This window comes from Syngnathus leptorhynchus, chromosome 12 (genome assembly GCF_054491065.1).
Source record: "Syngnathus leptorhynchus isolate UIUO chromosome 12, UIUO_Slep, whole genome shotgun sequence".
Classification (NCBI taxonomy): Eukaryota; Metazoa; Chordata; class Actinopteri; order Syngnathiformes; family Syngnathidae; genus Syngnathus; species Syngnathus leptorhynchus.
The window spans coordinates 4,510,743-4,521,868 of record NC_141206.1 but is presented as its reverse complement, the minus strand read 5'-3'; the positions used below and the strand labels follow the sequence as shown (position 1 = coordinate 4,521,868).

General features: G+C 39.8%; 1 protein-coding gene across 11 annotated transcripts in view; it reads right to left on the bottom strand.

Moving 5' to 3' along the window:
* Nucleotides 1–337: 337 nt before the first annotated feature.
* znf618 (zinc finger protein 618) overlaps nt 338–11,126 on the bottom strand; it is a 42,532-nt gene continuing 31,743 nt past the window's right edge. For 10 of the 11 annotated variants that reach the window (XM_085925949.1, XM_085925940.1, XM_085925946.1 and 7 more), the window contains 6 exons: nt 10,476–10,553; nt 10,235–10,279; nt 7,864–7,941; nt 7,056–7,217; nt 5,765–6,858; nt 338–5,260 (listed from right to left, as the gene is read on the bottom strand). In XM_085925949.1, coding sequence (XP_085782075.1) covers nt 4,727–5,260; nt 5,765–6,858; nt 7,056–7,217; nt 7,864–7,941; nt 10,235–10,279; nt 10,476–10,553 — 1,991 coding nt within the window. In that variant the 3' untranslated portion in view covers nt 338–4,726. The remainder of the gene's footprint in view (nt 5,261–5,764; nt 6,859–7,055; nt 7,218–7,863; nt 7,942–10,234; nt 10,280–10,475; nt 10,554–11,126) is intronic. The other variant, XM_085925945.1, reaches the window with a different exon arrangement.

The following is an 11,126-nucleotide window of genomic DNA, read 5'->3' as shown; positions in this document are numbered from 1 at the left end:
TTATGGGAATCACAGAGAAATCCCACCTTCACAGTATTAACATATTAATTAATTATTCATCTAAAAAAGAAAAAAAGGATGCCATTCATCCCAAAAATCTATATCAATCTAATATCTACGTCAGAGAAACAAAATATAATTTAGGCCATTGTAAAAAATTATTCTGTTGAAGAATTGCAGAGACAGTTTTGGTGCATGGTACATCAGGAATTAATACGATATCTACCCACTTTTCCTGACAAGATTGCTCCAAATCTGTAAAATTGCGATGATGCTTCTCATGCACAAGCCGTCTTTAGTTTAAACACGTCAACCCAAGAATGGCATCATGTACACATTTCAGACACAGATTAGGATTTTATTCACACATCACATACTACAGTGGGTTATGTAGTCCAGAAATAGTTTTGAACAGCGCTGCCATTAGAAGACATAAAACCAAAAGACATTGAACCCTTGTTTTGTAGTTATATAAAAATAGTGTTGCTACAAAAGTATAAATTAGGCTTACTAATAAGACAACTCAGGTGGGAATCTACACAGAAAGAAGAAGAAGAAGAAAAAAAAGGATCAAACGTATTGTATAACAGTAGAAAATGAATAAAAACGCCTGTAAAATAGGATTAAAAGCAACACACGATTGTTGACCTGATCTGATATCGCAGACTAGAAGGTAAAGGAGAACACTTCTCAGTGTTAGCATATTTTTACAACTGACGTCTGAATAAGTTAAAATCAAACTTAGAGTGGCTGGCCTAACAGTATCTAAGTGTCTAAGAGTTCTTTGATCGTATCAAAAGACTTGTTTTTGTTGTTTTTCCTTAAAACGCTACTGTAGAAAAAAGAGGTATAATGTTATCGGCGCTCCCTACTGTGTCTCGAAATTGATGGTGCCCCCCTCATGGCATAAAAACAGCAGTTATTTCGTATTTACATAATACGTCCTGGGAAAACGGATGATGTCGACCACAATCAGCAGTACCTTGGCCGCCTCCCTCCACACCCGAGAGGCTAAATACAGTCTGACATGAAAAAAAGAAAAACTGGCTTCAAATTGTAAATCTTATAACCTTATTAAAAAGCATGCATAATTATTTTATGATAGAATTCTCATTTCAGCAAAAACACAAAAATCCACGCTAGATCTGGGGTTCGATTATGTCGACGCGAGCATCATGACGTCAACTAATGGCATTTTGTCCCAGAGCATATCCTATTTAAAGTACATAGTTTACAAAAAAAAAAAACGCTACTACAAATCCCTTCATCTATTCCCGGCACAAAGAAAAAGCTCTAAGTTTAAACCATTTTTAATGTTTGTTTTTTTTGTTTTTGTTTTTTTACAATGAGCAGCAACACTACCTGTTAAATATTGAGGTAAACCATTGAATTGGTATATTTTGAATAAAGTACATTTTTCCTGTACTTATTTCAAATATATTTAAAAACGGCAATCACAGGCAAGGATTAAGTGATAACCCTATAGTATAGTTAATATGTAGTATGGCATTGACTGAGGTGAAATGGAGTGCATGATTTGACTGCAACCAGCACGGGTGCTGGTGAAAGTCCACAGAAGACCACTAAGATTAGCTTTGCTATTTTTTTTTTTTTTTTTTTTTTTTACAAATCATTTACGTAAATGTGGCATGTGAAAATTGACCCCTTTTTTAATTTTTTTTAATTATTGCTTGCAAGTATACGTGACTCACAAGCATTTTCAAATCTTAAAAGGATGTGACAGGCAGTTTTTTTTTTTAGTTTTGCTGTGATAATGTTCATCACATTTTTAATTTTTTTTTAAATCAGCGATGCAACGTTTCATGTGTGATTTTCTGTGATAATGGTCAACACATTTTTACAATTTTTAAGTATTTCTTTTTAATCAGCGATGCAACATTTCCATTTTTTTTGCGCTGATTCCAAAATTGCCCCCATTAATTTTCTCTGGCACATCAGGTTTTCAGAATAATAATCATATAAGATGTAAGACATGTTGTAATATGTATAAATTAAAGGTTAGGATGAGCAAAAGGCAATTTTTTTTAAACGTCTTACCTATAAATTACAACAGATGATAACACTCGTATTGCGCAAGCTTTTATAGGTCAAGTGAAAATATCTCAAAAAGTGATGTGCTTAAAGAAAAAAAGTGAAGGCATTGTTAAAATTAGTATCACGATTTAGCAACACATAAATCCATCCCTGATTAAAAAAATTATGCTGTTGGCCAGTGTTAATATACGAAATAATACAAAAACTGGACGCTTTCGAATACGTGCTTATGTTACCAGAATGTTTCTGGAGAAGACCAGACAAAAACAAAACTTGTCATCAAGGAAACTAAGGTATACAGTACCAGAATAAAACAGTATCGACAGGACTTTTTTGTTTAATTTTCAATTTACTGGCGCTTCTTTGTTTGGCTACATTTAGTTCACGTCACAGTTCTCAGAGTCAAATAGCACAAGAGTGGTCGGCTTTCCCCAGAGACGTCAAGATTTTTGGTCTTAAAGTTTGAACACGTTTAATTTTTAAAGATTGTCGACATCACCCACTTTTAGACCCTACTATTGAGACAAATCAACTCTTTAACACACCTCAGCCGGAAGGACAAGATAGTTGGGCATTTAACTTTTTTAAATGGGAACGCACAAAAAGAGTTCGATTGCTTTTGTACTGGGCCTAACTTATTTGCCTTTTGCTGAAAATCTTTCATTGAGTTAGCAGTCTGAGGCTGAGGATGATAGCTGGCTCACTTTCATGACACAGGGCTTAAAAATGAGCAAATTCAAGGGAGTGCTCTGCAATTCTTGAGCTATGGGGTATGTTGACAACCACATATTCACAGATGTTAAAAAGTTGCTTGGAACCTGTTTAGGATTCTGAGAATAATGCATAATACGAAAAACTTATGAAAACGATTCTTCATTGAATAAAGAAATGCATGTGATATAAATATACAGAACATTTTTAGACATAAAAATTACAATGTTAATTGATAGCTCATTAAAAGTTTTTCAAGGAAGGTCTTCAAATGTGGACGCGCTATATAAATAAAGATGTACTCTATTGTACTAAATCAGGGTGCTCGGTGCCTCGCAAATAGACAATTTTAAAAGAAAAAAAAAGAGTGAATGGTAATATCTGTGTAATTTTCAATAAACTAAGAAAAATGTTTTCTAAAAATCATAAATTTTGAAAATGTGTGATGTCCATAGCATTTTGTGAAGCTTAAATACAAATTATTCACTGTTTGAATAGAATACCGGAGAATATATAAGGATAGCATTTGAAGACAATTATGGACTTTTCATATTATTGGGGGGGGGGGCAAAAGCACTTAATTTGTCCATCGTGCATTAACCACTAGAGGTCACTGTTTACAACAGTCAGTCAAACTTGCTTTGAAAAGCTACAACAATAAATACAAATAGATGGGATGTCGCTGAGAAGGCGATAAATTAGCAACATAAAGGCATTTTTTCTTGGAAAAAGGGAAGTGATATAAAGCCCCAGACAATGCTGCTTCCATTCATCCAAGGCAATTTAAGGAGGTATTTGCCTGCCCCCACCCAAAAAAAAAAAAAAAAAAAGGTACTAGACATTATTAATGAGGGAGATGGCAGGCTTAATTATTCCTTTGAGGGACATTTCTGTTTTGATTTCCACAAAACGAGAAAGTGATTGACGGTGGGAGCAGCGCGTCTGTTGTGTGGATTTTTTTGTTTGCCCTTCCATAACCATACACTTTTGCTTATTGCCTTAAGAAATTAACAAATGAAGCCCCGCTTAAGGAAGACTAACTTCTATTGATCAAATAAAACAAGCGTCTAGGACTTATGTAATTACCAGAACTGTGGCTATTCACATTACTGTCATTTGCCTGTAAATAAAAACAACACCATATTCAAAATCAACAGCAGGTCGGCATGTTTCTCTACAGTGAGCAAGCTAAAACTGCCTAGTGATTTAAATATATTAAATACAAGTTTGGCTGTACCCTAAGTATGACTGACCAAATGTCGGATCAGAGTTGTCGCGTGTGCCTACAATCCAAGCAGTGCGGCTAGCACAAGTAGCAGCAGGAAACTGGATTTACACAGCAGGATACAATTCTGATTTTCTCTTATCGATGTGTGTCATGGAAGTGGAAATATATATTAAAAAAAAAAAAAAAAAAAAGGCATGCAACTGGCTACCTTCAAATCAAAAATCCTGTACGTGTTAAATCAGAACTAGCCACTGATGTAGACCTGCCGTGTAATTCCAACCAAAGTAAAGAATCAAAAAACTTAGTACAAAGGTGAGTTTAGCAGCTTTGGGGGTAGGTTGCTGAAATAATTTCAATTTCTGTGGCATTGCCACAAATTTGGTAGACTCAAAAGGTGCAAAAGGCAGTGAAATTTCTGAACCGCTTGTGTGTCACCGACCTCACTCTTACTGACCTTACCTGCCATCATGTAAGTCTAACAGCATGTAGCCTTTAAAGCAGTTGAGTCTTCAGGCCAGAACAAAGAAGCTCACCTGATACAGCTACTGTTTCATCCCTAAAGCACTGAACACCTCCATGTCAGTGTGTCATACAGTATGTGACAAGCCTTAATGTTCCAAGTCCTTGCGATCTAAAATGATTTTCAGTCTTTCCACACAAGTTTAGTTTTACAGTCGCTCTAAACCTATATTATATAAATAAGTCTGTGGTGGAAGGTGAAGGTTTGGTCGGTTAGCCCATGTTGGAGCGAAGGAAAATGAGTTTGTTCATTTCTTCAGCGGTTACCTGCTGCCTCCTCTTCATGGCCAGGCTCTGCTCGCACACCGTTACGCATTCGCTGCGAATGCCTACCGCCGGCACGGCCAGGAGCCACAGTGCCAGGCGAGCAAGCCTGGGAAACCTGTCGCCCATTGTGGAGCTCCAGTATTGGAAGAGATCGGTGGTGCCTTGGAGAAGAGGCTCCGCCAAGTACTGGAAGATCTCTTGCCTGACGTGTCTTTGACTCTCGTCGCTGGTGGACAACGTCACCCTCGAAAGGCCGCCATTGTTTCCGGCTCCCTCGACTCGGGTTATTTTGGGCATGGGCGGGCCTTCATTGTCCCGCTCCTCGCCGCAGGATGCTCCGGCAGCGGTCATGCCGCCGTCCCTAGGTTCGGCCGCAAGTTCGCACGCTCGGGAGATTATGTCCTCGTGCTGGTAAGCAGGAACTGAACGCAGCTTGAGTTGAGGGTCCAACACCATGGCCACTTGGTGGGCTCGCTCAACCTGAGGACAAGATGGTTGTTTCTCGTATCATTGCCATAATTTATCCATCAAATTTACAGCAGTGATTCGTCCCAGAGTGCCAAGCGAGATAATCACGGGTGCCACGAAATGATCTAATTTCACTCAAATTGTTCATTTATTACAAATGCAGTGGTATTTTGAGATACAAGTGATACTACTTTGCAATTGGAAACTTGAGATAAAGTGCTGTGTTGTGGCGGTGAACTCAGTTCAACTTGCCTCACAATATGAAGCAGCAGTTAACAAAACTTGAAAAATTCACAAAAAAGGGGCTTTATTCCGTAAATGCCACTCCAAGTTGAACTTTGGAAACATTTAGATAATACGCAAAGGCGTATATTCTTTATGCTCTGCAAAAAAATATTAATCTTACAGTGTCGCAGTTCTTCAATTTCTCATAGGAATTATCAATAGAGATTAAAAATCGTGCCAACAAAAACATTTGCGATGATTTAGGAAACACTTATTTAGGAAATACATTACCTTAAAATTCTCCTTGAGTGCTTCTAGGAAGTAGTGGCAGAGTTTGCTGGCCATGCCAGTTCCTGCTTCTCCAGCTTTGGAAGTGAAGAACTTCTCAAGACGCAAGTATACGGGTAGTACCTGCTGCAGGGTGGGCCTCCTTTGGCTGCTCAGTTCAAGTGCCGCCAGGCGCAGAGGGGCCAGCAGACAAGTCAGCGTGCCGAGCAAATGCTTGTTGAGGCCCTGGAGAAGCGGTGCTGTGGACTTACTGCGTCCGTACGTCTCACAGATGTGCTCAAAGTGGGCGTGGACCTGCAGGAGCGCTTCGGCCGTACGGTCCCAACAGGGAGGGGTGGGGCACTGGGCAGCGCTGCCCTGCGCTCCCTCTTCATTCATGCTTAGGGAAGTGTTGGTGTACTGCTCCTCCCTCAGCGTCAGTGTGGTGGAGCCGGAGATGTCTTTGCACGTGGCGAGGAGTTCGGCTAGGTCGTGAAGGCCTCGAGCCTGCAGGCTACGTTTCCCCAGGACTGCCTGGACCACTGCCCCGAGCGAACATCCTGCGCAGCGCAAGCATATCCTGCCCCTGCCACCGAGTGAAGACGCCCCGAATCCGGCAGCCGACACCCGGGGCTCTGCCACGTACACAGTGCGAATGTCTGACATCACAAACTCAGACAACACATTCTGGACCCAGTGGTGAATCTGCTCCGGTCCCTCCCTTAGTTCCGCCTCCCGCACTCCAAGTACGTAACGTTTCAGTCTTGAACCCTCCACTTGGTACGCCGTCAGAACGTAGCAAGCGTCCGGGCCCGTTGTCTGGGAGTGGCAGGTAACTGCAATGCCAAGCGAAGCATTGGAGCCGAGGGCGCATGTCACCTTGACCTTGACCTGGTTGTACATGCGGGGCAGCTGACGCAGCGCCAAGGCACTCATGTTGCCGAGGACGTCACGGGTTGAGTAGGCACCGTGACGTGCCCCCGTGTCAACCAGCGTCTGTGCCAGCTTGAGGAAGTCCTTGCTGTTGAGCACGTTGAGCATGTTCAGATCAGAACACATTACCCGTAAGAGACGTTCAGCCACCTGTAGCCGCTCCTTCTCAGGCAGCCCATTATTATCTGGTCACAAAGAAATGCCATTTAAGAAAATACAATTAAAACGGGTCACAATGAACCTTGATTGAGTTGTAATTGTCAAAGACTTATCGTGCATTTCTGGGTGGCTTTTAAAGCAAATTCATAATTAAAATGTAGTCTTGAGTAATTTTGAGGTATCACTTGCACTGTATGCATGTATACATTTACTAAAAACGTACGGTTGACATTGTGGTTCCGCTGGACGAGACTTTGAGGTTGTATTTGTAGTTTGACTGGAGGATGGGGAGGCTGAGCCGGAGACACTCTCCACAGTGGCTCCTGAGGACCCGAGGCTGAGGAGGCTTTTGGAGAGTCCCCTTTGGTATGGTTCTCGTTGTCAGCTGAGGAAAATACAGAGTAACAAAATCGACTGTGATATTGCAATCTTGAAATTGAAGAAAAATGTTGAAGTTAAAAATAATAATAAAATAAAAAGGAAAAGAAGCTACAAATATAGGCACTGCAACACAGAAACAAAGTGAGTGAGGAAATGTGAATGTTTCAAATATGGTCCGGATTTAAAATAAAATGTCAGATGAATAATTTCAACAATCAGTTCTCACATGCAGATCTGACAAATGCTGTCAGATTAATTTGATGAGTGGCCCGAACGGCAAAACAAAGCAGTGGAAAATGAAAAATAAAATGGACGGTAATAATAATCCAAAAATAATTATAAATCCTGGATACGCCTAAGTTATCTCTGAAACTCGCACATCAACGAACACACTTTATGTTGAGAACAAATATTATGACTAAGCCATCGCACAGCTATCTGATTATACTACTCGGAAGAAAAGAGAAAAAAAAAAAAAAAACAGTCATCTGAACCATGTGTCCCAGAACCAGATCTGCAACAACCACATGGGAGAACTTGATGCCTAAAACATTTTTGTTTTAAATACTTTCACATCAATTGCAGCCATTTGAAATTGAGTGCTTGCTTCGCTGCTGAGCTTCAACATGCATTTGTGGGAGTGGACTCACCAGCGTGGGACTGCATGTGCTCCAGCAGGTTGTTGTAGAACTGGAACTGGATGCCACAGGCACCACAAGTGTAGGGTTCTAAAAAATCACAAGGCCCAGAAGAGAGTTGAATCTCTCTTTGGTGACAAAAGAGCAAATGCTAGTGCATCTAGCTGCTTCCATCTATGCCACGTGCAGGCCTATATGATCAAAACTACTGAGTCGGGAAGGGATGCACGATAACTGTTTTTTTCCCTCCTCCCGATAACCACTACCTTATTTTCCTATACTGCACACTATACACCAATCAGTGGTGACTCAAACTGAGTAGCAAATTGGCCGTGGAAACCAAGCACCCCTCAAAAAATATATAAAAACCACAAAAATGACAAATTAAGCTCAAACTACAATAGGACACAGACCAATACAAAACCTACAAATGTATGTTACACAAGAGTTGCAACAAATTGTTTTTGTCTCGTCATGATACAGTCTTTGCCATCTCTGAGAATCTGATTTCTGAAAACCACATACAAAGTAAAACACCTGATTAAAACATACCACTTAACTCAGCATGCTTCTCTTTTTTTTTTTAACTCAACGAATCGACTTTACCAAACCTTTTGCCATTTGCCAAACAAGACATTGTACACTATTAGAACATTTGTCCAAATTATTGTCAAAAACATAATCTTGTATGGATTAATAAAAACATCATACATGATGACAAATGTAGGGTAGGGAAGATTACATCAGAAAGTGGACAGTCACGTGTTTGACTACTTGAAATGGTGAGCAATCTCAAAAGCTCTGATGTGTATCAGAAACTTGCCAGAGATAAAGTTGGCCTCATTGTGATTAGATGCAGTCTTAACTACCTTAAAGCAGACGTGGGACTCAGTCAAACCCTAAACTGAATCAATCCTGCTATACATCATGTGCGTTCCCCCCCCCCACAAAAAAAAAGGGGATACCTGGTACATACTAGCCGCAGAAACTTTGAATCGGTTATATCTGTGCTGAAACTGTTCATTATTATTACTGACCAGCACTAGTCCATATGCATGTCACATGAGAACAAAAAATGCTGCCTGACTAATATGTGTTGTGTCCCCATAAACATAAAAATCATACCTGATGTTCTTGTGACACTGCTCTCAATCTTTAGATGGTCTCTGGTGGTCTTTTGTGAGTAACGCAAACACCAAGTTTGATGTGCAAGTTGCCCCGTGAGCATTTTTGTCCACAAAATGAAAGGAACACATCTACGTTGGTTGTTTTCAGACTAATCCTTTGGGAATTCTCATTCCAGAGGACTGCACCGATTATCAGCACTCTTTTCACCCGGGCTACATATTAAACAAAACTGCTCTTTGTCGCCTTAGTTTCAACTCCAAGTTGTTAATACTGTCCAACCGCAAACAGTCTAACAAGTTCCTAGGACGTGCAAGGCATTTTGAAATGCAACGGGGGGGGGGGATTGTGATATTCAGAAAAGAAAACAAAAATTGTTTGAATAAATTGCTGTGGGAAAACGAAAGCCATTGGAACAAATCACTGCTACTCCGGAAGTTGCGCTCAGCTGTGCCATTATTTATTTGCTATGTGAGGCTCACTGAAGTATCAGTAATCAGACTAATAATGATGGTGTATTTGATGTGGCTGTTGTTAACGGTCCAGTTATGTTGACATTGTCGCTTTCCCCCAATATTGGTCCGATAGTTATAGTGCATCCCTACTACAGAGGGCTCAAGAATTGTTTTTGTCTTTTTTGTTTCCTGTAGTCAAAAGCATTTATAATGGGTGCGCAGCTGACAGGATTTCAAATATTTTGGACATGAGAAGGTGTTGGTGTTGCATGCTCGGCCAAAATAGTTACAATGTATCCTGAGTGGACGTGTGTCCAGAAACAACATTTTTGGTGTAGCGGCATACCAAACATAGGAAATATAATCACAGTTTAAGACAAAAACAAAGAGTAAAAAATTCTGGATTGATACGGCTTGTACAAAAGTTGAGGCAGCCAATGCAAAACAGCAAAAAAATCATGTAAGTGTGTAAGTAGTAGTATTAAAATCCCTTGGTGTCAGAGGTCAACGTGATAAATTTTGCAATACGGTGTTGAAAAGTGTCTTGTTTATGTTCTGAGGAGAAGCTCATTATGACATACTTTGAAAAGACCGGAAAAGGGCTCTTCAACCAATGGAGAAAAAAAAAACCCTAATATTCATCCTCTTAAGCATTCTTTCCTCAGTGATGATGAATGTAGCAGATTTGTACAAGAGACTCACAATGGCTTACAGAGAACGAAAAGTGACATGAAATGAAGAGCTGTGTATGCATACTGTTCATTTCTATAAAGCAGAAAGATAGGGGTGGGGCTGGCACTTACTCTGAGGTGTAGGGAAGGAAGTGGCCACCAGAGGGCTTGGGGTGCCTGTGAAGAGGAAGAAGAATGAGAAGAGGAAGGTAATATTACTGTACCGTCCTTCTTTTATTCTGCATTTTGATTAACTAATGATATAATAGTATGCACAGGCGTCACACAGACACTTGCTTTCTTGAGGGAGTAAACACTTTATTTTGTAAATTTACTGTTGCAAGGAAAAAGAACTAGGAAATTAACAACTCACCGCTTGAATTCCGAGAGCTGTTTGTGTCAACAAGACTAGACTGCAATGCATTTTCCAGTTTCCGTCTGAACTGACTGCCTGTGTGAAAGCAAAAACAGTAGACACTAATTGTAATGCTGCATATAAAGTTTTTATTTATTTATTTTTATGTTGAAAGTAACCATGAAATCATTATGAAATTTTAATGTTAGTTTACAGCATACTATACATCTTAATATATATCCTTGAAGGTAAAATTATGGAACATTTATTTTTAATGGCTTGGATACAAATAGTTGATCCCTGGATTGTTGTTTTTTTTGTTCTGTCTATTTTTGAAAATGTGACCGTGAGAGAGCCAGGCATGTTGGGGGTCTGATTTACACACGTGGACAAAATGGTCCGAACCCCTCTGTTAATGAAAGGAAACCCACAGTGGTCACAGAAATAACTTGAATCTGATCAAAGTAATAAAAAAATAATAATTGCCAATAAAAATTAGACCTATTTTTTTCAATTGTGGTTCAAAACAGAAACCAATACAATGGTGTCCGATGGCATCCTTGTTGCAAAAATGAACAACACTGCTGAAATTTCAAAGCATTCTCATGCCGTAATCACACAGATGATGAATATTAAGTATACAATCTATTTATTAGTGTGAAGGCGAAG